Source organism: Serinus canaria, chromosome 1 (assembly GCF_022539315.1).
Source record: "Serinus canaria isolate serCan28SL12 chromosome 1, serCan2020, whole genome shotgun sequence".
Lineage (NCBI taxonomy): Eukaryota > Metazoa > Chordata > Aves > Passeriformes > Fringillidae > Serinus > Serinus canaria.
Window position 1 is genome coordinate 19,621,725 of NC_066313.1, and position 27,436 is coordinate 19,649,160.

Genomic DNA, 27,436 nt, shown 5'->3' on the forward strand with positions numbered 1-27,436 from the left:
ATGAAAGCAAGGTGGCTTTTCTCTCTCTTTTGTTTGCTCTCAGTGCCCAGTGTCACAGGTAAGAGTGTCAGAGGGAGACACCTTGACTCAGTTTATGATGGCGGGTGGTGAGGGACAGGCTAGGATTAGTGGGTCTCACTAGGCTGAGCTGTAGCTTTCTATTTCTTGACAACTTTTTAATAACCCTAGTTATAATGTGCAGCTAGTAAGGAGTAAATGCCTTGCGCTGAGCAGATTACTTCATTCAATATGCCTAACCAGCTGGAATAATCACTGGGTGAGCTCACTTGAAGTAGGGTAATGTGTGCTCCTCTCAAATGAGCCAAAAGGAAAACTGCTTTCAATGGGAAAATAAAAAAATACCTCTCTGTCTCTATCTTACATACCTGTGTATGCAGAAAGAGGAAGAATTGAAACACTTCAAGGCAAGAGTAAATAGTACAGGTGCAAGCCCTTAGACAGATTCTTCCCTTCCTCTTCTCCACTTAGCCCCATGTGCTAACATCTAGAGAAACAAGTTTGTCATTCAAGTAAAACACTCAGAAAAGCTGAATAAGGAGGGCTGCACCTTTGTCAGAGGGAATTTAAACCAAAAGCAATCTGAGGAAAACCAAGAAAAAGTATGATGTTTACAAACCCCCTCCCCTGCCCCCTCAAAATTCTGACCATGATAAATGCAGGAATACTTATTACCAGCTAGGAATAACAACTTTGTAGGATACCCAGTTTTCCAGTTATGAAGGGAAAAACTGGATGTATTTGACTAGCATGGAAGGATGCATCTCACAATCTGGCATAGGCTGTTCTTTTTTGCTATATCACTGAGGCAAACTGGTTCTTAGAATAAATTCGTACATGTATTCAGAAAATAGAAAATCTCAAGTGCAAAGAAAGGAATAGAAGCCTCAAAACATGCATATGTAAGAAAGAAATAGGAATTACATAAAAATAGGAATTGGAGGGTTGTTTTCCTCTGAGAAGAAATCCTCATTGAAGTCATTCAAAGGTGAAAGTGGAGGCCTCTATGCCCTTTGTGGAGATCAGACACCTAAATGTCTGGGAGTTACTCTAAGAAATTTCAGCAAGAGCACAGGTATGCACTAATGGACACTATTTGATTTTGAAAAATAAAGTCGACATATTATTATAAATTACTCAAGTGGTTCTTCATAGGCATTCTTTATATGATCCTCAGACCTAAGACAGCATCAGCATTAATATGAGAGAAAAAAGTCTGCATGTCTTTTGCTTGATAGTCTGATTGCAAGATTCTTAATTGCTTTTCCCTTAACTTTTACTGATGCAAAACTTGTGGTGAAATCAGAGAGCATTTCCTATAATAAGCTCCCTGGTCTGACAAAAATAGTTTTAGTAATTTTTCTCACAGCACAAGGCTGTGTGACTTGTCATTCAGGCTTATTTTTATTTACCCTAACGTCATCACATCTTTTAAAATAAAAGATGGGCAGAACATGTTCAGCACTGAAACAGCAGAGATTAATGTTGGCCATGGCCATTGAGTAGCTTTGTTCTCCACACATCTAGTCTCCAAGTGTCCATGTCACCCTTCAGTGTACAGGTAACAAATTGGAGCCAGCTCTGGGAGGATGTATCACTCTGCCCTTGTGCCTTCTCTCCATGAAGCTAGAGCTGAGGGTGCACAGAGTCCCTGCCTGGCTCCTTCCTGGGTGAGCTGGGGGAGTGTGGGGCACACTGCAGCCCCACTGAGGATGCCTGAGCCCTGGCAGAGCCCTCCCGACTCAGGTGCCCCAGAGCCGTGTACCACACAGCAGAGCCAATGTCAAAGCAAAGGAATTGGTACCCAGCTTTTTCAGGGAAAGAAGGTGAGCAGTGGGCACTTGCAGCTGGCAGGACTGCAGGGAAATTCCCAAAGTAAATATACAGTGATGTTATGATACACAGAGAGGGTGATAAAATGGAATGTAAAAAGTCTGTACCTAAGGAGAACTGCACAAATTTTTGTGGACCTGCACGTTCTTTTGGAAAAGAACAAGTGTAGAGGGAACTTTTTGTGTACGGCTCTATGGAAGTGATTGATTACTCATCTCACTGCAACAACTCCCTCCATAAATTCTTCATTGTCAGTGCCCTGCATTCAGGGGTTTGGGGACTGCCAGACTTTTACTCATAGGAGGGAGAAAGGGATATAAATCAATTCTACTACAACAGCAGCTCAACCAAGTGGAACAGGCTCCTGCTGAATGCCTCTTCATTTCATCGATCCATTACTCCTTTATATGGCATACTAAGGATTGCCACCTGCTTTATGAAATTAACAGAGGAAGAAAACACACGCACCAGAGCAGCTCACTTTGACACTGAGACAGACACTGGTTTAGGACATGCAGGAGCTGTTTAATAACACAGAGAATGGCTTTCTCTGCTGAAGCCACAAAGGCAGTGGGCAGGGGGATAGTACAGAGAATTAGCCAGCGGGGATAGTTCATTTGTTCTTGCAAAAAGAACTGGGGAATAACAGTGTCCAGCTTCTGCTTTATTTATATTGTTCTCATTTCTCTCCAAGAAATGTGACAGGATTTCTCTGGCCTCTTCCAGACACACATGCATTTGCTCTCCCAGTTTTCTCTCTGCAGTCTGCACTGGTGGAGATTTGCTGGGAAGCCTGTGGTTACAGTTGTAGGGTCTTCATAGCTGTCTGTGACTAAGGCACCAAATCAAAGATGGATTAAGAAAAGCTTTGTTTAAACATTACTTGCACTGAAAACGGTCCTGTTTTTTTTTAAGGCCAGACTGCAGTTGTCATTACCCAGACAGAAGTGGTCCATGCTCTACCAGCTACTGACATCTCCCTGGTGCGCATGTTCCCAAAACTGCACAGCACACACATCATACAGACACAGTGGTCCAAGACTGACGGCAGCTCCTCTGCCAAAATAGCTATATATCACCCCACCTACGGCACCCATTACTTCAAGTTTTCTGAGGATCCTTACAACTTTTCAGTGTCCTTCAGCACAAGGGTGTGCTGCACTGGGGATGACACAGGGTCCTTGTCTTCCACCAATCCAAATGCTGCGTCTGAATGCAATTGGTGGGTGCTGCATCTGGAAAATGTTACCGTGTCCCTTACTGGGCAGTACGAATGCACTTTTGCTACTTACCCATATGCGACAAAGGCCGCAAAAATTCAACATACTGTCAAGGCAGAAGGCAAGTGATTGCAAATGAGATTTTGCTGTTTCCTAATGAGGTGGGGGAGAATATCAGGATAGGTGAATAATTCTTGGTTGGTGATGGTGACTTGTTTGGGATTCACAGTAGTGCCATTGAATATTGCTTTTACAGTTTCCTATTTACCAGGCACTCTTTAGCTCTTTTATCCAACTCATTATTAGAAAAGCTTAATTGTTTGGTGGAATAAAAAGTTTGATAGTAAAGTAAAAAAAGGTGGTGAGGTGGGCAGTTTCTGCATTTTCATTTTGGAGAAACATTGTGGAGGAGACTTGTTGGGGTCTCTCTCTCTCTCTAGCTGGTCAGAGTGACCCCGAAAAAGTTCAAAAGTTTCTTTTCCGAGCCCGGTGCTTGAAGAAGGAGTCAGGGCTCTTCATTTTTCGGTCTCAAGGTTATTTATTACATCTTATCTATAAAATTCTTTCTCCCTGTCCAGCCGAGATCCGTTCGGCAGGACAGTCAGAGGCACTCCGCCCTCCCCCAGGGCGGTGTTATCTTTATATACTACAAGCTACGTGTACAATATTTACAGTTATTTTCCAATACCTATCATCTACGCTAGACAGTGAGTTTCTACTCTAGACCAATCTAAAAGTGCCAACATCACCAGACAAGATGGAGGTAGAGAAGAAGAAGAAAGGCTAGACACGCCCAAATCCCTCCATCTTGTCACCAGAAACCCCTATACCAAAAATCCTAAAACCTACATTTACACTCTGTGAATACTTTATCCCTATACCATCTAAACTGCCGTGGCCTCTATCTCCTCATGCAAAGGTGCCAAGCTGTTCCACAGCCCGCACTCGAACCCGATGGTGTTCTTGGGCTGTGTGCCAGGGTCTCTGAGCCCCCTGGCAAGGGTCCCAGGAAACTCCAGACTCCCAGAGGTATGTCCTGAGTTCCGACAGAGACTGGGTGAGCAGCTCAGGGTATGGTGGGACTAAGGATGTTGGATCTTCAAATCATGTGCTGCTGCTGCTGTGGGCATGCAGCACTGGACACCAGAAAGAGAAAACGCCCTTGTCTGATTGAGGCTGAGGGCAGGCATCTGCAGAACATGCTGGGTGTTAACTCCACGGAAGGATGAGTGTCCCCACCGACACCTTGTGAAGGCTGACCTAGAACCGAGGATAGACAGAGTTAAAGAATAAAGTAGGTATTTATTAAAAGGCCTCAACAAGGTGCCAAGATACACCTTGGGCACTACAAGAGCACAGACAAGGAAACTGCCAAGATGAACCCAAAATGGTCACAAAATGGATGACCAGTCACGAGGTCTCACATTTCTATAGGTTTTGATCCATTTGCATATTCAAGTTAATTGTCCAATTATAGCTTAAGGTTATGAAGTCCCATCCTTCTTGTTTTTTCTCTTCAGTCTATGTTGTTTACGCTCTTGGGACTGAAACTAGTATTGATTGTCCTTGGTCCCAAGCTAGAAAAGGAATTGTTTTGTCTACCTACTCTGTGAAGAGAGTTTACCAAGCTTTAACATTCAGAACTACACACTAAAGCAGCACAGAATCTGAAAAATATAAAAGTTAAAACTTAAGACATCACCATCACCAAAAATACACTGGAGCAAAGTGGGGAATTGTGTAGGAGAATTACTGGAATGCAGATTTGGCTGCTTCTGTCAGGCAAAAGGAAGCTGGAAAGCAGAATGACTGTTCTCAGTAAGTAAGCCTCAGGGGAGAGTGTGAATTCCAGGGAGGATATTTAAATTATCCTGGTAAAGGAACAAATTTATTTAAATCAGATGAGAATGGATTTGACAACAAATTAAAAAACTGACAACTGTCAGTATAGTAACTTTGGGAACAGCTATTTAGTGTCAGCAGTGAGGGCAAAAGCCCAAAATGCTGTGAAGATGGAACTTGGCAGGAGTGTTGAGCAAGCCAGTTGTTGTGCCCACGGGAAACTGGATTTGATGACCTCAGAAACCTCTTTCTGACCTTAGGTTTCTGCTAACAACTCAAGAAGGATTTCGTGAAGTAAAGAGCAAGCCTGGCACTGTTTCAGTTCTGAGCTGCAAGGTCAACATGCTCACTCTGTTTGGGCCCAAGGCTGTAGACACAGCAGACATTCAAGAGTTAGGAGCAGGGTGAGTGCAGGTTATTTTAGGGGTATTTTGGTGTACTCCCACTGCCCTTTTACCTACATCACAAGGCCAGACTGGTAGTCCCCACGCTAGACCATGTTGCTCCTGTAGCAAGAAGAGGTCCTGTGGAGGACTCATATTCAGGGATGTTTAACACTGATGGCCCCGGCATGGCAGTGACTGCAAGAATTTTGGTGCTGTTATCCTGGAGACACATCTGGGGCAATCCTGCCTGCCCTGATGAACACACAGAGGCAAAGAACCAGCACCTCTGTCCAGCTCACAGAGGATGGGTGTGTTTAAACAGTACATGCTGAATAAATGTGCCAAAGCTGAAGCTGCCACTCAGCCCAATGTATGGGGGTGTGTTGTGGTAGGCTACCCTTTTGGAATTTCCTTGTACTCCACAGGGCAGGATCAAAGGGAGTGTAGTGAGGTACAAACCTGTTAAACCCTCCCATGCTTCTGTTCTTAATGCAAAGTTTCTCTCTTTCTTAGTATAGTAATTGAGCTAATGAGGCATTGCTTTTCTTCTCCTGCCCTTGGTTGATACGGACAGGTTCAATGTCATTGCTGTCTACAGTTCGGGCAGTCCTTGTTCATATCAGCATGACTGTGGCTTTTTTCAGTAACTACAAGATGTAGCAAGCTGTGCTACTGATGACTGCTTGCTAGAGAGAACTAAAAAATTAAGTTTGCCACCTTTTGCAGGTTTGTGTTTTAAGGTAACGCAATTATCAAAGGAAGGCAAAAAACCTTAATCCAGCCTATGAGTGAGCAGGATGGATAAAGGTGACAGTCTATGACAGTTTTCATTTACATCAAAGTGAAGTGAATCCAATGCACTCAACTTGTAAAAAGCTCACAGAGCCACAGGCCTTCATAGGACAGACAGACCAACACAGAAGACTTTAGCCAGCAGGCTGTTAATGGAGATGCTAGCGTTCAGGAAGACATAATCACAAAAAATTATGATATGCAGGTGCTTTTATTGAAGAGCTCTGGGTGTCAGGGGTACAAACCCAAATCTGACTCCGACATGGGTGCGGGATGAACATGTTTTTATGTTCTACCATTATATAACTTTCATGTTAATTATTAAACTTATATTGTTCTATTGTACACATAGATTTCAGCCAAGCATAGCCTCCTTAGATTAGGAACACATAGTTTCTCACGATTCTTCTTATGATTATATAATAATTGTATTTAATTATTAAACAATCATCACATCTAACAATTATATCATTTATCATACTACTTACACAGGTGCAACGCAAAGCTTAACATTTCAGAGTATATCTTAACATTTTCCGGGGCCCCACTATCAGAGATGGGAGTCAGAGATGGGAGGGGAAGCAAGCAGCTGGGACATGTGACTGTGAGAGTAGGTAAAAGCTGTTTCCAGACTGAACTCTGGGATGACTGCTCATCTCCACACTTGTACTCTGCACGGCACTTTTGCATGGTGTTTTGTCCCAGCAAAATCTCCTGTACAGTTTTGTTCCTGGAGAAACATAGATTTACTTGCTTTGTCCTTTCATTATCCTCTCTGCCCAGCCCTGAGCATTTCTGTGCTCTCTGTCCTGCTGTGAGAGGTGACTCCCCAGGTCCTTCACTCTCAGGGACAGTGGAGGGAAGCTGCTTCTACTGCTGGCTCTCCCAGGCACAGTTCAGGGCACTGCCTTTCTTCACATCTCTGTGGTACAGGCTACATGCTGGCACCATTGCTCTGTGCTTGGGTTGCCAGGTACAAAGGAAGTTTCAGTCACCAGAAAGTCCCCACTGACAAATAACATGGCAGTCTGGGACATCTGGATATTCTCACTCCCCTCAAGATAAGAAATAAATTAACCGCATACCTCTTCTATCTCAACATGCAAGCCAGAGCTACCAGGCAAGCAGAGCTGAGGAGTTTCCCTGTGTTGTGTGCTGATGTCTTGCCTCCAAGGAGGAGGGAAGGCAGGTCTGAGGGCAAGGGAGGATGGCAGGATGTGGCACGGTCAATGGTCAGAAAGGTCTGTGCTGACCATGGCCCTCACAGCATCTCCCACACATCACCACTGCTCTTCCTGCATAAATACACACATGCACACCCACAGACCAAACATCTGGATCACAGCAGTGCACTGTTCACTGTACCACTCTGGCCAGCCTCCACAGCTGGATGGAGCCCTGGTTTGAGAATGGGTATGGTAGGAGGTGGAGAACTGGCTTTTGAAATGGATAAGAAAGGAAAGAGTGACAAGTTTGGTGGTAGTGGGCTGGTTGGAGAATAACAAAAGGAAAAACACAGTTATTCTTAACCTAACTGACATGCTGGATAGCTTGCTTAGTGAAAAGATATCTGCAGATAATCTTCAGAGAAAAGGAAATAAAGGTGCACAAAATTGATGTGAAGGTTTATTGCCACAGAAAAAAATTTGTAAGATAAAAATTGTAGCTTCCAATTATTCTCTGTCCTGAAAGGAGACATTGTGATCCTGCAGATAAGAAAAGCTTTTTTAAGAATTACCAAGAAGTTCTGGTAATGCTGTGATTTGAGTCATGAAACTGCAACTAGAATCAGATGCAGGGCTTTCACTTAAAAAAATGTGTCTACGGGTAATGGTTGAAAATTACAGTTCCCTTCTAAACCAAAAAGTGCCTGTTCCTTGAATAGAAGACTAGTCAACATTGGTTTTCAAAGCACAATGAACATCATGTTTCTGATTTTCCCTCTAGGGCTTTGTTGTTGCTGTTTCAATGATAAAGAGGAGAGGCAATACCTGAAAAAAGTGTGGTTAAAGCAGACTTTAGAAATTCTGTGCCTTGAGGATGAGACTTCAGAAAATTTGTCCACTTATCCTTTGAAATGGCTAGTGGTAAGTATTTTTCATCTCAGATATAGAGTTCAGAAAGAACTACAGGGTATTTTTGCAGATTGAAATGAAAATGTTCTACTCCACTGTGTCCTGCCTGCAGAATCTGCTAAAAAATTTATCAGTCATATTGGACTGTGATAATAAAGGGGAAAAGTATAACCATAGGGTTGCAAAATATACACTGCAAATAATAGCTGTTAAAGAAGCAATGAGGAAAAATTCCATCTTAATTGCTTTGAATTTTTCAGGAGCACATACAGAGCAGGTCTAGGGAAAGTGGCTAATATAACAAAAAAATATTTCTTGTATTGGATTTCCAGTGAGTTTTTTTGTAGTGAAGCTTTAGTATCTGAAAAATACATGATTACTGTGTAGGATAGTGAGATATCAGGCTGCTTTGACAAAGAAAAGAAAGGTACTGGCTAATGTTTTTGGTTTTGTGAACCTCTGTGTCACAGAGGCCACTGAAGACATGCAAACCCAGTTATCAAGCTAACCACATGAAAAACTGTTTTTAAGCAATTTTCTGTCAGATACAAAGCTTGCGGTATTTTTGTACTTTATATCACTTTCTGGATACATATTTATATGCATGTTCTAATGCAACCTTTTAGCATTCATTTCAGTGTATAAAGATATGTATCAGTGAGCAGTGCCCTTGAGCTTTTCCTGTTCATTCATATATGTTGTCACTGAGAAGCTGTAACTGTTGAGGATTTCCTTAAAGGTGATTTTCAAATAGTTTAGGTTTTTTAACCTTCTGTCCTGGTTCATTATCTACTTAGATCTCCCTTCTGCAGGTCATTCTTATTATTAAAATTTTAAATCTTTTTGTAGGGAACACTCTTACCTTTACTACATCTGTTTTGCCGGTTCACTCTACAAAGTAGCGGAGGAAAGGGGGGAAAAAACTCCCAAAGCACAATGAAATATGTGGGTTGTCATGCATCGTACAGAGTAAAGCTTGCAAATATGTACTGAGGCACAGGTGTCCAGGACATGGTCGCTGTACTTATAACCAAGGGTGGCTGCCACACAGACAATAAGAGAGATAAATTTTAGTTATTATTATCAGGGTTTTCTACTTAAAATTCTAAAAGAGCAAAGTTTTCCTTGAAATTTCAGTTGCATTTAACATGTATGCTCAGCATAACTTAAAGACTGGTACAGTGAGAAAGCCTATTGCTCTCTCTGCAGGCTACAGGGATCAGAACTCACAAGACACAGCTATTTGCTCCATATTTATTGTAAAGACAACTGCTCTTGGTATTGAAATTCTGAGAGAGAATATATTTGGGAAAAAAATCCCAGATGTTGCAAATGTCCACTTACTGCTACACAATGTGTGAGGGAAGCTTTTCATAGAGGGAATAGAGCTGGCTTACAAAAACATTTCACTCTGTGTGTGTGCCTGAACTTCACAATTTTGTTGGTTTTTCTGTACACAGGATGAAAATGGGAGGAAAGAGGAACTTGTGACCTAATATACTTGAACTCTCTTCCATCACTGCTGATGCTCTTGTCAAGATTTGTGTGTCTCTTACTAAGAGGTTGCTTTATTTAGCTTTTTCTCTGTATTACTGAGAAATACGTGTTTAGCTGTGCATGAACCCACATCAAAATATCAGTACAGCAGAGTAGACAGGCAAACTAGAGGAAACAGCTGTGACTCTTGGTGGTGAAAACTCTGCATTTCCCAGTAAGTGCTGGCTGGCTTTGGACCTGGGTGCTACGCCACCAGCCTCTCTCAGAGGTGTCCCAAGGGCAGAGCTGGCTCCCTGAGAGCCTTGAGTTTGCAGTGGGTGCTGAGGAAAGTCTCTCAGACCTCACCTAAGTAAAGTCCACCACTCGAAGGAAGTGTGCTTTTGTGCTCCTAGCCCTTTCGTGTCTGAATTTTGCAGGTGAAACTATTTTTATCTCACTCTTTCCTGTTACCATTTGCTGAAGTCATGCCACTTATGATTGCACTATCCTAGCTTTTCTCCATGTATTCTCTTTTTGCCCTGAGCTAGCCCACAACCCTGCACAGCACTGGCAGACACACTTACCGGGATAATCCAGCATTCTCTAGGTAACATCTGGGGGACTAAGAGCCCTTTCAGATGGCAGCACCTCTCTTGTTCCTTGTGCTGACCAGAGAGTAAAGAAATTAATATTTGTGTTCTGGCAGTTAGATCCAGCCTCAAATGGGTGGGACAGAACCTGAGAATAGTATATGCATACAAAGCCAATAGCACCTTATGTTGGCTATATCTGTCATTCTGGCCATTAGCTAGGGCACGCATAGGGAAAAAGGCCAGTGGAAACCTGGGGACATTCTCCCATCTTGGTAAGCCAGCATCTCCCCTGTCACCCACACACTCATGCAATTGAACCCTTCAGGCTGGGTGGCTTAAAAGTAGGGCAGGGAGGGCAGGCAGCTATTGCAGCATAGAGATGAAAGGGACAGGAGGAGGAGAGGGTGCCTGTGGGAAACTCCTCATGCAGTATCCCTCTGAAAAATACTTCACACAGGGCTAAAAATAGCAGAGGCAGGCCAAGTCTGAGGAGTGCCAAATAGTTTTCCCTCACAGCTGCTTGAGGTGGCCCAATGGGGCTGAGAATTGGACCAGGGACGTGGTCCAATTGGAGAAGGTATTAAATGATCTCTCAGTAAAGTTGAGATCTTGGTATGTTGGGTAAAAACAGACATTTAATCAAGATAGCTTTTTTTAAGAGGGTGCTTTTGGGTCGAAATACTTTAAAATATTTCTCTTCTAGAATAGAGTTCTTTTGGATACAAGTTGCTGTGAAAAGGTATGGCCTTTTCATGTCTAAGTTTGCCAAATATTGATTTCTCTTTTTTGTAAGAGTAAAAACTCAGGAGCAGATACTGAACCAAATATGGAATTTCTGCTAGATCCAAAGCCCTGGTAAATATCCTAGCAAGACAAATGAATGTCAAAGTGTAAACAGGGGCTGAGATGTTAATTGGAAAATATCTATTAGACCATTCAGAGCTATATGTGAGAGCTGCCTGCCCGAACAGCTACCCAACAAACACATCTGAGAAAGCAGAGGAAAGTGCTTAATACAGGTGTGACAAAGCATACCCATTCTCATGAAAAAGACAAAAGGAAGAGCATGCACTAGACCAGTCATCATTTAGCCTCCCAGGCAACTTCTGCAGCGATTAGAGGATCCAGTTTACCAGACTTTTCCCTGTATCTGAAAAAGTCTGTCTGTCTTCTGCCAGCTCCACTACCATCTGTACAGTTTTGGCAAAGAAGAAAGAAGGAAATCTTAGGACACTCATTTCCTGATAGGAAGAATCTATAACCCCTGCCCCACCCCACCCTCCAAAAAAGCAGAAAAACTCAAAACCCAGAGGAGATTAGGAAAAACAGAAAATTCTACTCAAATAAAGGACCATAAGTCCAGAAAACCATAAGACCATGACAACTGAATATAAGTCATGCCCAGGCAGAATCCATGAGTAACATCAGGCAGAAAAAAGGAAATTGAAAATAAAGTCAGGAGAGTCCTTGGTGGATTAGCTGTATAAAACAGGGAAACCTGGATAGTTCACTTCAGGGGGGATTGTAATTAACTGAGGTGGTCCTATACCAATTAACAGGGTAAGAAAAAGAGAAAATTATTTTAATGGTAGAGATTAAAGTGAGGTTTAGGTTGGAAAGATAAAGAATTTTGGACCTCCTAAGTAATTCAGGGAGAGCACTTGTTTCCAGCCCAGTTTCAGGGCTCAGAAAGGGCCATAAGCCAAATTTATCTGAGGCTATTGAGATTTGTTATACATTAACACAGTTTCAATAGTCCTTACTTAACAAGTCAGTCAATATTGCTCTAAACCAGACATCCCAATGGTTAATTTAGAAATGTAGTTTAGAGAGGCTTAGGGTACCTGATAGCTTTACAGCTATGTATATACAATTAATATATACAATATATACAAACAATATATACAGCTATATATTTACAATCAGCTGTGCCCAGAAGCAAAATGCTGCAAAACCAGAAAAAAAAGCAGGTTTTTTTTCATGTGGATGTGGTCATCAGTGCCCTGCTGCTCTGCTGTTAGGGCAAGCTCTGGGCTTCCTGGCAAGGCAGGAAGCATCTGTGGGGACACTGTCACACATCTGTCTAGGCAACAGCATCTGGGTAGCTGGCATCCAAAATCAATCAACATTTGGGGGATGGCTAAAGCCTATGGAGATACATTTGGCAAGCACACAGAGGAACCAGGAACTGGGGTATGTGTGATTTCATGGGACCTGGGAAGTGTGGCTCTGCTGCTGGAGCTGTGACTGCAGGATGTTTTCAGTTTGTTTCCCCAGCAAAGCCACCCAAGCCTAGTTGAGGCAGTGAAATGCATCGCGGATCCTGTGGCAATAGCTGCTAATACAGTCTTGTAAACCACTTTCTTGACCTCAAATTGCAGCTGTAAACACTTTTATCTTGCTTGATGTGCGGCTGGAGGTAGGATTTAATTTCCACTCTTATGATACAACGCTAAGTGTAATTAGAAGCTGTTATTGTGATCTGCAGTGTCCATTTTGCTAATACATTTATGTTTGCTTTCCAGCTTACCCTGAGATTTTCACTACCCTGGAGGAGGGCTCAGCCAGGAGGTGAGCAATTTTGGACAAAGAGTGATACCTGTGACTGCCACCATGCCACCCCAGCAAGGCCAGGCAAGCTGAGCTGAATCAGGCATAGGAGGCATCCACCAAACTGACTGAGCTCACAGGGCAGCAGGCAAGGCACTGAGTTAACACAAGGTGCTCAAGTCCTTTCCTCTGAGCAACTGCCACCCCCACAGCAGTGAGGACAAACCAGGGACTTCCAAGGACTACTCTGTTGTGTGGGCCTCTGTTTCAGTTTTGGTAATGTCAAAACCTAAAAGCCTACTGAATTGCACTGGCCATGCTTGGTATAAAACTTATTTATGGCTCATATGACTGACTATTAAACCTCTCTGGCTATTAGCTATGGTGTTTTGCTTCCTGTTCCATCTCTCCAAGTTAAACCTTTTTAAATCAGCAAGTATCTCAAATCAAGAAGGTTTTTCTTGGAAACAGAGCTCGTGGGCAGGCAGAACCTTGTACTATCCATAACCACCCACTTCACACAATCCATGAGTCAGTTGGTTCTGCAAACTGGTATCATTTTCCTGGTGACCTATTTCTAGGTGTGGTGTTGGACATTGTAGGCTTTTCTCCCCCAAAGAGCCTCTGTCTGTTCTTCATCACCAAACAAATGCCGACTTCTTTACTTCTCTTTTCTGCCTTTTTTTGCAGGGCTTAAATCAAGTAAGGATATCAGATTTCTATTTATTCATAGGAAGAATTGAAAAAATATTATGACCTAAAAGTGCCTGAAAAATAAGGGAATAATGAAGAGGAAAATAGGAGAAAGCAATTACACTACAAACTCGGGCGCTGTTTACCATGGCAGGGGCAGAGTTTCAACTGGATAGCTTTAGTCTTCATACTGAATGATTGACTTCTGCTGGCTTCAATACATTAAGCTTGCTTCCAACTTAATGTGGGAACCATTTTCTTCGAATGAGGAAGCAAGACAGGTTTGTGCTGCGTGAGTAACACATGCTCATTTCTGTTGAAAAGAAATGGCCTTGTTCTGTTGAAAAGAACAAGGGCATTTCTCTTATAACAGCGTTTAGTACTTAACAGTGTCATAACCTGTTAAATAAACATACTTGGGAATGTCCAGGCAGCATGAGGATGAGACTTCTCACCCTGCTAGTGCCCAACCCTTCATCTAGCCTTGTCTTTGAGGTCCTGCCCATCTACTGTGTGCTGAGAAATTAAACAGAGTACAAACACAGATCTTTGGAACACAGAACCAGGACTAGTGCATCTAAAGTATCCAATTCCTTGTGATTTCTGGAAATACCATACATATTCTGTCTGGTACAAAGGTATCCACTTTTTTATATTCAACATATCATTGGGCTAGGCAGTCTTCTTCATGGGAATTGTCTCTTTATCTGCCTAATGAAGAAAGGATTTTCATGGCAGAAAGTGTCTTTTTCTCATCACCCACACTGTGCCCATTACCAGTTCCACTGTTTTTCCATGTGAGTGTTTGTCACTGGGAGCAGGAGAGTGGGGGTCACTCTACATCTCTCCAGCCACAGCACAGGACTGGGGGGGTTGGAGTCCTGACACTCAGGGCAACAGGGCTATCCCTGGGCTCTCATTCAACAGTGTCTGCAATCAGAAAAATGAGGAATTAGGGAAGTGGGCAAGAAACACAATAAAGAAAAAGCAAGTGCTTCCTTCCAGAGCAGGACTGGGAGTAAGCAAGCATTGTCCATACAGGCATTTGGAAGCTAGCAGCTAGGAGGGAAACGTCAGAGGCTCACCTAACATGCATACATATGTGTGTGTGTGTGTGTGTGTGTGTGTGTGTGTGTGTGTGTGTGTGTGTGTGTGTGTGTGTGTGATCTCACAATTGCCTTGTGCTGCCCCGCAGCCTAATGTGAGCTGTATCGTGAGGAAGGCATTTCCCAAGCAAAGCCTCCTATGGTACATGGACAGAGTGAGCCTGGAGGTAAAGCAACCTGTCCACAGGGAAACAACACAGCTGCAGGAGTGGTTCCCAGGGAAAGCCATGACTCTTATCCACTTCTGCCCCAGGGAACCTTTAGGTGCCTATGTGGCTGAAGGGGAGAACACCAGGCCTCCCCCCTCAAAGGAAACAGCTGACAAAAGGCTGTGACCAGAGTCCCCTGCCAGAGATGGGAACTATGGTTTGGCATGACCACACCATTCTTGCCAAATCTTTGACAGTGTCTCAGCAAAGAAACCTGCGGCTATATGAACCTGTTACCAATATTTTGCACAGCTCTAACTTAGAGTTTGGAGTGTAAAAAGAGGGTATTTTCTTTTTTTTTTTCTCTCCCCAAGAAATTTCTGTGGTACAAGAAGACTTGCAAGACAGCGAAGGTTTCTATGAGCTGAAATCAACACTGATGCTGCAAGGGACCCATACGATACATAAGACATTCTCATGTGTGTGTCTCTTTCCCTTCATGGGAAATGAAACAAAGAATATTGTCACCGACATGTTTTATGAAAAATCCTTTACTTAGGATTTTTCCCTTCCTGAGAGCTGAGAGGCCTCAGGAACAAACTGTAAACAATTCTTATCTGCTGCTGTGGAATGCAACAGAGGAAATCTGTGATTGGTCCCGTCAGATTGTTTCCAATTAAGAGCCTATCACAGAACACCTGTCCGGCTGGTCTCGGTCTGAGAAGAGTTTAGTTGACATTCCTTTTCTATTCTTAGCATAGCATGGTAGTGAAATCCTTCTCTCTATTCTTTTAGTATAGTTTTTATATACTATATATCATATAATAATAAATCAAGCCTTCTGATACATGGAGTCAACTTTGTCGTCTCTTCCCTCATCCTGAGACCCCTCTGAACGAGGTAACAGAATATTTCATCACAAGAAATATTTGTTTCCTTTGGTAGGTTTTTCTTAGATAGGACACATCTAACATGTTAAGAACACCAAACGCATGTTTTTGCTTGTTACTTAAAATACTGAAGAAATACCAACAGTGTAAAAGCTTCATTGTACAAGTTCATCACGCAGTTTGAACTCTCTGGCAGGTTTTTTTGGCTCAAATCTTTGCTCAAGCTTCTGAATGAGCTAAGAAACTTCTGCACAAACAGAAGACACTTGTTTGTTTAGGCAGAATCTTGCTGTACTTCCCCTACTCAAAAACACTCTAACATAGCACATAGCACTAGTGAACTATTATAGTCATGTGTTTCTCATGGAGCATTCATTCTGCACACTCTGCAGAACCCTCTGGGAAATCAAATCCTCTGACTCAGGGCTACGTTATACACCTTCAGCAAAAGGCTGCACCTCTGTGGACAGTGGAAAAACTCCCTTATAATCTGTACTGTAAGAATTAGCTACATGATTAGGGAAGTGGGGAGAAATACTGTCCTGTTTTTTGGTAAAAAGCAGGAGACTTGGCGGTACAGTTGTCAGCACCACTGAGGATGCAGGGTGACTGGTGAGACAGATTTCCTTTAGCACTCTCTTGTGCATGTCTTCTCTTAGGTGCAAATGCCTATTTATACCTTTTTTATTTTTTAAAATTACATGTGCTCCCTGCTGCACAGACAATGTAGCTGAGCTGCTGACCCCTTAGCAGCATCTAGGGGCACATCACCTATCATGGCAACTACTTTCAGCTCAGCTGGGTTCTCTTGTGGCTGTGTATATTCCTATTGATATGTTTTTCCACAAAGTTAGACTGCAGCAAAAGCCACAGCTTACTCCTCTGGAAACATAGCTTCAGAGGGAGATAAATCATAATTTTTTCTCAAAAATTACTCATTTAGTCCAATTTGCAGTTTTCTGGAAATGTATTCCTATCAAAGAGCTGTCAGTTAAAGCAGTCTGTGTTCTTGCCAGGAGACTATGCTAATGCTAAGATAGAACCACTCTGTATAAAAATGTTAAAGTATTTAGATGTGACAGAAAGAATTACATTATTCTCAGCCATACCTTCTGCGAAGGTACAGTATGACACAAGCCCAAACGAAATTTTCAGCCTTTATAACTACTTTTAAGAACTGCTTTAATCTTTCTCTTTTTTCTCCCATCACAGACAATAATGAAGCCTCAGCTGAAGTTTTTACCATCACGGTTTCAGATGGTAGGATAAATTAGAGAATAAAATAATTTGGGTTGTGTTTGAGGTGTGTTTATAAATTCCTAAAGCGGTTGTAGCATTTACTACTCTAGATGGGTAGTAAGGAACCCCTTTCTGCAGCTTTGACTTCAGAGAAAATACTACAAACCAATATTTTGGTGATGTAATCTATTATAATTAAGACCAAGCATAATTAATCTTCGGCCCTGAGAGGCACTTAATGTTATTTCTGATGCTTCAGCTGGCATTTGAATATAGCTCTTTCAGTACTGAACTAATAACAAAAATAACAGCCCTGCTAATGGCTCTATCTTCTGTTTAAGCACAGAGCCAAGATCATCAACATTTTTGCCATGTTGAAGAACTGATATGTTTCTTAATTTGTGTAAACTTGGTAAATCCCTGCTCTCCCCCTGCAAATTTGTCTTATTATCGGCTCATTGCAGGTAAATGTTCACTCCACACCTCAGCTGAAGCCCTTTGGAAACATCTCTCCTGGAGCAGTTTGCTTTGCTCTTCTCTGCATGGGAGGCAGCATGTAGCAGGGATGACAAACTCATTACATGAGTTTGTCAGAGAAATGCGATAAGTAGATTGCATGAAAAAAGTATGGGTTTTGTGAAAAAATTTGACAAGTACAGGTTTTAGCAGGCCCTGGGGGCTCAACCAATACCCCACTGGGCACCAGAAAACCATCCCAGATATTGGGAGACCCTGAGAGAGGGAGACTTTTTCCTCTGCTGGCCTCTGCAAGGTGAACTCTCAAAGGTAGCCTAGCAGCTTGCATCAGGCCACCACCCTGCTTTGCCTTGCACACTCTGCAGAACCCTCTGGGAGCCAGGCACATCTCAAAGAGCCTCACTGCTCTGGTTTTAGACCTGTTGCATTTTTGGTAAGGAGTCCTTTATGTCAGTCAGCTACTGTGAAATCCCTGTTAGTGCAGGCACGGATAAACTGAAATGCAAATTAAAGAGAAGCAGTCACAGGAGGTACAAGTGTTAGCACAAAAAAGCAGCTGGAGGGTGGATGGTCACCTGCCTATGCTAAGATCCAGTCTGCAGTCCACTCAATTCCCTCCACACGTGCCTGACCAGACACAGGTACTTTCTGATTGCCTTCCCAGATATATTTTTCTAATGAAGTGTGTGAGCTTTAATAGATCACTTCCTTCATGGACCTTTTTGTGGGGACACTATCCATCCTCCTGGCCTACTCAGGAAGTACTTTGCCTCTCCTGCTGGGAAAAAATAGGAAAGAAAACAGACTTCTAGGACATATATGCTGCTTGGGCAGGATGGTGTCTCTGCTGACCTTTCCTGTGTTGTTAACAGTTTTTAATTAGAAGGAATAATTCCCCCTCCTCTTCTCTGAGGACTCAGTGAGCACTTTTCAGTGCAGAATGTCTCTGAAATTTCCTCTCAGAGTTGCAGCTTCTGAAGTGCCTCATGGATGAAACTGTGCAGGTGCCACCACCGGGTCATAAATGTTGTTTCAGCATCTGTGCTAATATGGTGCACCTCTTTGTATGGAATAAACCCATGTGATTCATTTCTGGTTTTTAAGTTGAGGTGCCAGGGGCTCCAAAGTTTTTTCCCCAAAGCATTTGTTTCTCTAGGGATTTCTCAGCACAGTTACCTCAGGTATTTCATGTTTCTTTCCAGACTACCTGGCTGAGTTGCGCATGAAAAGATTATTTGGAATTTAGATGTGATACACTTTCTTGCTCCTGAACCTTTCAATCACCTACTTTCCTAAAGCAGAATAAACACCTTTCTCACGCTGAATGTTTGCTTTGATTTGTTATAGACTTCAGTAATTCAACACTTTACATCAGCTGTCATGACAGCCTCAGGTAAGGGGCAAAATATTACTTATTCAATATATGCAGGATCTCTACTTTACCACTGCCCAAATGTCATGCACACAGAGTCAGAGATGTGACAGGCAAAGGTCAGTATGCTCTGATGCTGACAGCACCAATGTGCTGCTGCTTGGGAACTTGAGATGTGAGGTTACCCGAGCAGAGATGTGACGGAAATCTTGCTAAAACTGCCATGTTAGGACAGAACGTTAAATGGCATGCTGAATATTATATATCATTCTTACACATTTTTATAAATTGAATAATTTACCTATAAAACTGTAAATAAATTTGTCCTATTGTGACAGATAGGTACATGTGATAGAAAAGTTAAAGCCATCACTTTTCCTTGATCCAACAGCAGGGCATCATTCTCATTCATCAATTATATAACTCTGTTTTACCAGAGCATGGATATGGATAATTACATAGAACTACCTTCAGCAATTGAGAAGAAAACTCACAAGAGCAGATGATCTCCTGTGCCTTGTTGTCATGGATGATTTCTGGCAAGGCCCTGGCTTAGCTGGGGAGCACCACATTCAAGTGCACAATCCACCCCACAGCAGTCAAACAAAACCCTGGGTACAGAAGCACAAATAAGCAATGCCTGCAGCCAGCCAGCAGGAAAGGGTCAGCATTGATAATATCAGCTGACTTCCACCAGAGTTGTGAAATGAGCTTTTAGCCTTAACTCCCACAGCAGGATTTCTGCTGCTCTGCATTTACCCAACAGCTACTGCGAGCTCTTTGATCTAGGTTGTTTTGTAATTTATTAACATTATTTTCTGAAGAACCTATTGATTAAATGTGATACCATGTTAACTGTCTTTAGAGCACCAGTAGACATCTGTGGCCTCTCTGGATTTCACAAGTCCAGTAAATTTGACTCCTGCTTCCACAATACAAGGTAATCAATGGAATCAAGCTGTTTTCTCTATTGCTTCAACAATGTAGAAGAAAGACACATAAACACAATAACTATCTTACTTTTTTGGAAGCAAGGCACTTAACGTCCATTGAAGTTCTTTTCCTAGTGCTTTGGACACTAACCACTAACTACTGGTTACACTAACCACTGTCAGTGTAACCACAGTACAGAAATAAATATATGAGAAAATACTGTCTTGATTTTATCTTTTTTAATGCTCTGTTTAGGATACATTCATTAATTTTGGCAACCGAACAGACATTGAGTCTTATTAGTGTTTACAAAGTTAATTAGTTTATTATAGAGTTTATGAAGAATACCTACTGTCTTTAGTTAAATATCAGACCTAAATAGAACACTGGAGGAAGATACTAAACATAAGGCTTTGGCCTGCCCCAAAAGAGTGCTCTTTGGGAGCTGAATCACTCAACATAAACCCCAGGGGCTTACAGAGGCTTGACTGAGATATGCCAAGGCAGGAAGCACAGATTGCAGCAGTGCTGAAATGAAAATTTGCTGCTTCTCAAACTGTCTTCCCCATCCCCAAAACAGAGACACTTGCCTGGCTGACAAGAACAGAGAAGTTGCTTGTCCAAGTGGACTGAAAGCCCTTCTGTCTCAAAAAAAAATTCATAACAAGGGCTATAAATATACAATGTGAAGAGAGAGGGTTCTCCTTGCTGAATTATACATTTTCCCTGGTTGAAGTGGTACGAGGTCAAACTTGTAATGTAAGACAGATCTGAGCCATTTTTCTTCTGTAAGTAGCCTGGGAAGCAATTGCCTTTTAACCAGTGGTCCCAATATGTGCCAGTTATGGTATGACAGCCCTGGGTTAGCACTTCTCCTCTCTGGGTCACTGCTGGTCCTCACATTGATGCCACCAGTGTGCTGAAGATCAGCTTCTTGAGCAAATCCTCTGGGCTGCAGTCAAGACAGGACACCAAGCTTCAAGCCTTCTGTTTTAGTCTGCTGGTTTGGTTCAGGTCCTGTTATTTTGCAACTAAAAATCTAAGAGACAGCTGAGAACAGATATGAACGAAGAGTGCACATATATAGGCAAGAGGAGGAAGAGGGGAAGCAAAACCAAGGCTGCTAAAAGTGTAGCCTGGTTTTGCATAGCCACAACTGCTCTATCAGTGAGCCAGAGATGCTTAGGCTTTGAGTGATCAGTTACAGCTGCAGTTCACCTACGCAGTTTGTTCAGATGGCTTGATATTTTTCCAAAATGAGACAGATGTTAAGAAATATGGATTCTTCTTAGTAAATGTGAAATAGTTCTCTTGGGAAAATGAAGGTCTACATGCTAGCCACCATCTGTCTGTGTTTGAATATTAGAAAAATACCTAGCTGAGCTCTAGAAATCTTAGCACTTAAAATGCTCAAAGGAAAATGTCAAATAAGTTGGTATTTGGCATCAGACATTACAGGTGTGATGCTTGTACTCTAACTTTTTCAAAACTTCCTCTTATTAGTTGGGAAAACAGTTCTATTTCACTGGAGCTGTCTAAATTCTGATTTATGTATGTCCGTTCATTGCTCTACTGGTTTCAGGTCGAAACCAGCCAGTGAACTCAAGCTCCTGAGGTTCACCTGTAACTAAGCTGAAATATAAAAATGCTTCAAATGTTTTGTCAAGTTGATTTACGTATCTCAGTAAAACTTGTCTTGGGTTTCTAGCTTGTGATAAGCTTTCAAACCATACACAGCTTTGTGTAATGCCTGTCCAAGGGAAGCCAGCATCTTGAGTAGTGGGCTATACCTGTTTGACTTCATTAGTCAGAAAACAGGGAAGAAAGAGAGGAGAAAATTAAAAACAAATTATATGGTTCCCTACAGCAATTTTTACAAGCCTTTGTGCTTTTCAGCAGGAGCGCTAACTTCTACCACAGAGGCAAAAGGCTATACCAGTGCCACAGCATGCAGCGAGACTTTGACAACAGCATGTGAGTAGACAATGCACCTCCTTTGCTTCACAGGACTGCAACAGAGGAGTTATGAATCCAAAGTGCAAATGTGGCACCAGCTTAGTGAATATTGGGTTGCAAACCTACAGTAATCTGGAGCATCTTGCAAAAACCACAGCAGCAGGTCCTCAGGTCCTCAATTTGTGATGCCTTCTCTCAGAGGATTAGTTCTGTGGTGCTTATTTTCAGTTGCTAGTTGAGAGTCACCACATTACCATGCAAAAATTACTACTAAGCATGGAAAAATTGTGTCTGAGCAGAGGCCAAAGTCATGTGGAGTAACATGTACCAGATTTTCAATACTTCACAGAAGCAATTTCCCTGTTGAGTTTCACTGAATTAGAAGATAAAGGCTTGGGTTTCCAAGCTGTCAAGGATTTGCAGTGGCAAAAGAGGAATGAAAAAACATTTGAGTATCCCAGTTTCATTAGACATATTTTTTTTTCATAATATCACAATTGAGATAGTTGCTAGGCAAATGTAGTGAGGGCTGAAGGTAGTTTATAGATTAAATAAATTGCCAGAGAAGCTAAATAAAATTGCGGAGCAGCAGTGAAATAATGAGATAATGTGGAGTAATAAAGACTGGCTAATAGAACATTGAAAGACAGCCTCATTAAAGATCAATAAATCAATTAAAAAACCCCTAGGGTTAACATTTTTTCACTAGTCTTTCCCTTTGGAAAATCTCTGCTCAGCAGCATAAAGCCCAAAGTTACTTCCTTTTTTAACATCTTGGTTTGCCTTTGTGCTTTTGGAACAGGCAGGACCTGTCAATGTGCTTTTGCACTTCCATGAGAGTTGTCTTTTGGCTGAGGCACAAATGTAGCAGCCGCTTTCCATTTTGAGAATGTATTTTTGGTAGCACCCACAACTATGCAGTTATACCACAACCTTGTGACAGCTTCTAACGCTTCATACTTCTGCTCTTGCACAGCTTGCTGGTTGCAATTTTTTCTAAAAGCATGCTGAATTACTCTACTATTTGCAGGGGATACTGTGTGTTGCCCCACTCATCCCTACATCCCTGCAACTGCTTCCCTACACCTGTGCCTGCCTGAACATCAGCTAAGAGATAATGGCCTTGAAGGGTCCTTGGTCCAGCAGCAGTAATTGAGGGCAGTTTCAGAGCACACAGGCATCAGGGAGCCTGCTGAGGCATACACATGAATCCCTATGCCTTCACGGGGCCACTGGGCTCCTACAACAGTGATTTCCATTATCATTGTGGTCCTGGGATGCTCTAACATAAGCATTATGTTAATAAGAATAAATAGTGCTCATCAATGTGCTGTGTAGAGCACAGTCCTATCGGATCTCTAAGTGTACAACCCTTTTTTTTTTTTGCATATAACTTTGTAAAACGCTATGCATTTTACAAATGTGATATGTGTCATACCTATTCACATAAAATCAAACACCTAATAAGCAAGTAGAAAAGAATTGAATTAATATCCAAAAATCTCAGTGAATTTTTAGAATGCCCTGAAACTACATTTTTTTTAATGCACACACACACACACACACACACACACACACACACACACATGCACGCACACGCACGCACGCACGCGCACGCAAGCGCACACTTGAACTCCCAATTCCAGTCAAAACCAGCAAGCATCTCACAATAAAGAGATTTTCTTGGTTCTGTCTGGTTAGTCATTTACATAATTTAAAGCTGGGTTTTTGTCTTGGATTTATAAATCAGCAGTTATATCAGAGACTGTCAGGTTCCTCTGTTGTTTCATTTGTTGTGTGCATCAGAGAAAGTCAAAGAGTCCAAAATAGCCACAGTAGAGCCTAATGAAGTAGTCATGTGCAGGCTTGTAAGATAATTGAAGGTCATTATTTCTTTTTGTACAAATTTGAATGATTCCACCACTGAATCCCCACATCAGAAGTGCCATGGGAGCTCTGGAAATGCTGCGCCATTGTCTAGTTGAGTATTTAACTATTATTTCAGAAGCTGTTAATGTAGAGATTGCTAGAAAAACCAGAAATATGTCCTTATGGGGCACTGATCTTAACCATCGGTAGGAAGGGAAAAACTGTCTATGAACAGATGATAGATTACTTTTGTGGTTCAGACACAAAAATCATCTGTGGTTCTTTAGGTTTCTCATTACCATCAAAGAGATAAAAAAGCTTATCATTCTCCCAGACAGCTCTGTTGCTCAAAGCTGCCTCAATGCTGGCTTGCTGGAACATCTTAACTTTCTTTCTTTTCTTCTTTCTTTCTTTCTTTCTTTCTTTCTTTCTTTATTTCTTTCTTTCTTTTTCTTTCTTTCTTTCTTTCTTTATTTCTTCTTTCTATTCTTTCGTTCTTTCTTCTTTTCGTATTTCTTTCTGTCTGTTCTTTCTTTCTTTCTTTCTTTCTTTCTCTCTTCTCTCTTTCTCTCTTTCTCTCCTTCTCTCTCTCCTTCTCTCTTTCTCTCTTTCTCTCTCTCCTTCCCTTCATCTTCCCTCTCCCCTTCCCTTTTCTTCTTATAATATTTCTTTGGTAAAAGCACATTTTTTTATCCAACACCAGGTCATAGGCCAAAAAGGTAGGCATCTTGCCAAGTTAATTTTTATACCCTGATCCTCGAAATTTCTGACTTCGAATTTTCAGCTGGGTGAATAACAGAGGGTTCAAAACAACCTTCATTTTTAAAAAACCAAGTAAGTTACTAAAAATGTTCTGTGCCCATATCTTTATAGGTAACCTGTCCTACAGCATCACAGACCAGACAATTTCATTTACCAGAGGAAAAGATTTCTTTCCTACCAGCAACTGGCTGAGCAGTACTGGTGAGATATTATCCTACACATCCTCTTCTTTCAGCATGCCACTGCAGAAGCACAAAACCTGGAGCATCACATCCATTTGACCAGGAGATTCCAAAATAATGGAAAAGAGATTAAAAGAGGAGCCACAGCTGCTGTATCCTCATATCACAGGTTGTCGCAGGCCTTTGGTATTCCAGCGTTCTCCCTCTATCTGCAAGCAAAGTTCCAGTGCATGCTTTCTTCCTGCAGCAAAATTTGGCTAGTGACACTCTTGTGTCCCAGGAAAAGCTCATGGCTCATGCAGTGTGGTGGACTGGCCCACAGCACTGGTTGCCATGGTGGGTAAGACCCAGCCTGGGTGACACACCAGTGTGGCCAGCATTGCACAGGGTGGTGATGCCAGCTCAATGGGAGCCGACACTGAGGCATATCACCCATAGATCCCTCTGGCACCCAGGCCACTCCTGCACCCTCTGGCAGCTGGAGGAGGACTGTGCTCCTTCTCTTCTTCTTCTCCATACCCAGGACCTGAGGGCACCTCTTTCAGCACCCCCAAAAGTGGCTGTGCAGAAGTGTGAAGGGGACGGGAATCCCAGCAGTGCAGCGGGGAGAGGCAGCTGGAATGGGACTGGGATGCTGTGCTGCTGACAAAAGCTCACCTCAAAAGGCAGCTGAGCCCTTGGCCAGATGTTTTGGCAGGGTCTGGTGTCACTGGTGTGAAAAATAAACCATTGGGAAGGAGGGCTGAGGTGGGCAGATGTGCCTGTCTGCACTGTGACATGCAGCTTCTTGCAAAGCAGCTCACAGGGGAACAGAGAAAGCCTATGGGTTTTGGATGAAATGCTCCCTGGGCTGACTAAATAATCTTGTCAAGTGAGCCAGTGGGTGGCTGAAATCAGCTCACACACCCAGTCAGAACAAAAGTGGGTTAAGTCCATAAATCAGAGCTGCAGTGCTCAGAGTTTGGGATCCTCAGCCTGGTGATGAGTGGCTGCACTGACAGCAGTGCTGTGCAGGGCAGGGAGCAGCAAGCCCCAGGCCTCAAGCCCCAATTTCCTCAGAGAGGAGTCTCTGAGGACCTGCAGATGAGCTCCATGTGTTCCTTACAGGTGACAGAAGAAACACCAAAGCCAGTCACTTCCCCTGGCCAACAGTGTCAGGGGAAGTGTCCTGCTCCTCCTCTGCAGCACTCTGGTAGCTTTAGGCATCAGGAAATGGTGTCAGTACCAGAAAAAGATGTGAGTACCAGTGAATGGAGCCATAGGGGTGGGAGGGGTGGCACAGAGGGCAGCACCAACTGTAACCCAGCTGTTTGGATTTACACCTTTTTATCTGAGATTATTCATAGCACACAAGGCCTTTAAGTACATGGATAATTAATGCCATTTTTCTCATACAGCAGTATGTTAAGTAGAGTGCTCTCAGTCCTTTCATCTGTTCTGTGGGTTATCTTTAAAATGAACTTTAAGAAAAGAGCTGCAGTGCAGCTTCAGGATGTAAGGGAAAAATAAAAGTCAATTTTTGTCCCCAGAGCCCCCCATTTCTATTTGCCTTCCTGCCAGCTGCTTTTGCTCTCTCATTTTCTATGGTTACTTGAGGACATGTTTTAATGAAATTGTACTTCTAGGGCAGATCTATTTGAGTTTTGAATTATATATGTGAAAGTAGGCTACCCGAAACTCAATCCCAGTCAAAGAAGCATTGAGCATGTAATTATTACCACAGTTTGATTCCCTACTAAAACACTCCAAGATCTACTGATGAAAGCAATATCTAAGAGACAATTATTTCAAATCTTACTAATATTATTAAAATACTCAAAAAATCATAATTAATCACCTACGATTCTAAAAACCCTCTTATAACTCAGCTGTAAATCCTGTATATCAAAGATAAAAACAGGATTTTTTTTTTTTTAACTAATTTGAGGCAGGACCTTTATTTATAAATTGATCCCAAAAAAAGTCGCGAGTCTTTAATTATACTTTCAGAGAGCAGTGTGAGGAAAAGGCCCATGCAAGGATTTTGAATAGTTCATCAGGACCATGTTCAGTTATTTTAAAACATGAATGAAATAAAACTGTGAGGTGGGAGCTGAGAAAGCCAAATGAATAGCAGAAGGTGTCCTGGGGACTCAGGGAAGTCACAGTATGTAAGAGCTAATGTCAGATGCTCTTATAATGACTTAGTGCCAATCTACCCTCTCCTGTGAACATTTTACAACTGTCTTTTATGCTACTTTCCTGTGTTAGTGGATTTCAGTATGAACAGACCTCCATCTTTTAAGCCACCGCCACATCCAATAAAGTAGAGGGTATGGGACTCCCCCATTCTGCCATAAACTAGAAAACCTGTAACACCACCAGCACCCCTTGCGTAGCACACAGAAGACTGGCACAGTTAAAAGGCTCTGCCTTTGGAACAGTGGTTACAGGAGCTTGGTGGTAATGACCCATATTAAAATTCAGAGCTCCTACATGACATTAATTTTGGAAGCTTAGCACTTCTTCGGACACTCCTTTCATCCTGTGTATCTCTGTGTATGCACTACATTCATAGTAAGTGTCACTGTGAGATTACAAATGCTTAATTTGAATTGGGTTCTGAACTGAGAATTTGCTGTCTCGTCCATGGTAGCAGATTAACATACGAGTCTGCCAGCCTAACTGAAGAGTGTTGAAGCTTGTCCATCTATTCAATGTATAGAGATGACAACTCTACTATATGGACATCACAGTTACACAGCAAACAGTGGCTGAACACAAGATTTTGAGACCTACATGAGCTGTTCTTGCAATTATTTATTTTTAATGTGGACTAATATAACCCAACATATAATTTTCTATCACTGTGAAACCAAAAGAAAGAATCAGCACCATAACAGACAGAAAATCACCTGCATCTCTTGGCACAGGATTGCAGCACTGGATCATGGAGGGTGGCTGGTGACATGAAAGATCACCAGCCCTGATGCAAGTGTGTGCAAGGAAGTCCCAGTTGTCATTGTGAAGTCACAAGAAAGTCA

The 27,436-nt window shown here is 42.2% G+C and overlaps 1 protein-coding gene across 1 annotated transcript; it reads left to right on the forward strand.

Moving 5' to 3' along the window:
- CD96 (CD96 molecule) lies at window positions 1-26,768 on the forward strand. The gene is given in 18 exon segments (XM_050971608.1): window positions 1-58; window positions 2,767-3,192; window positions 8,069-8,178; window positions 9,627-9,653; window positions 11,078-11,090; window positions 12,761-12,806; window positions 14,051-14,060; window positions 14,674-14,763; window positions 15,077-15,256; window positions 15,641-15,674; window positions 16,836-16,883; window positions 19,577-19,651; window positions 21,541-21,618; window positions 24,343-24,432; window positions 25,521-25,570; window positions 25,573-25,649; window positions 26,674-26,718; window positions 26,720-26,768. Coding segments are annotated over 18 exon segments (1,506 nt in total).
- Window positions 26,769-27,436: the final 668 nt, after the last annotated feature.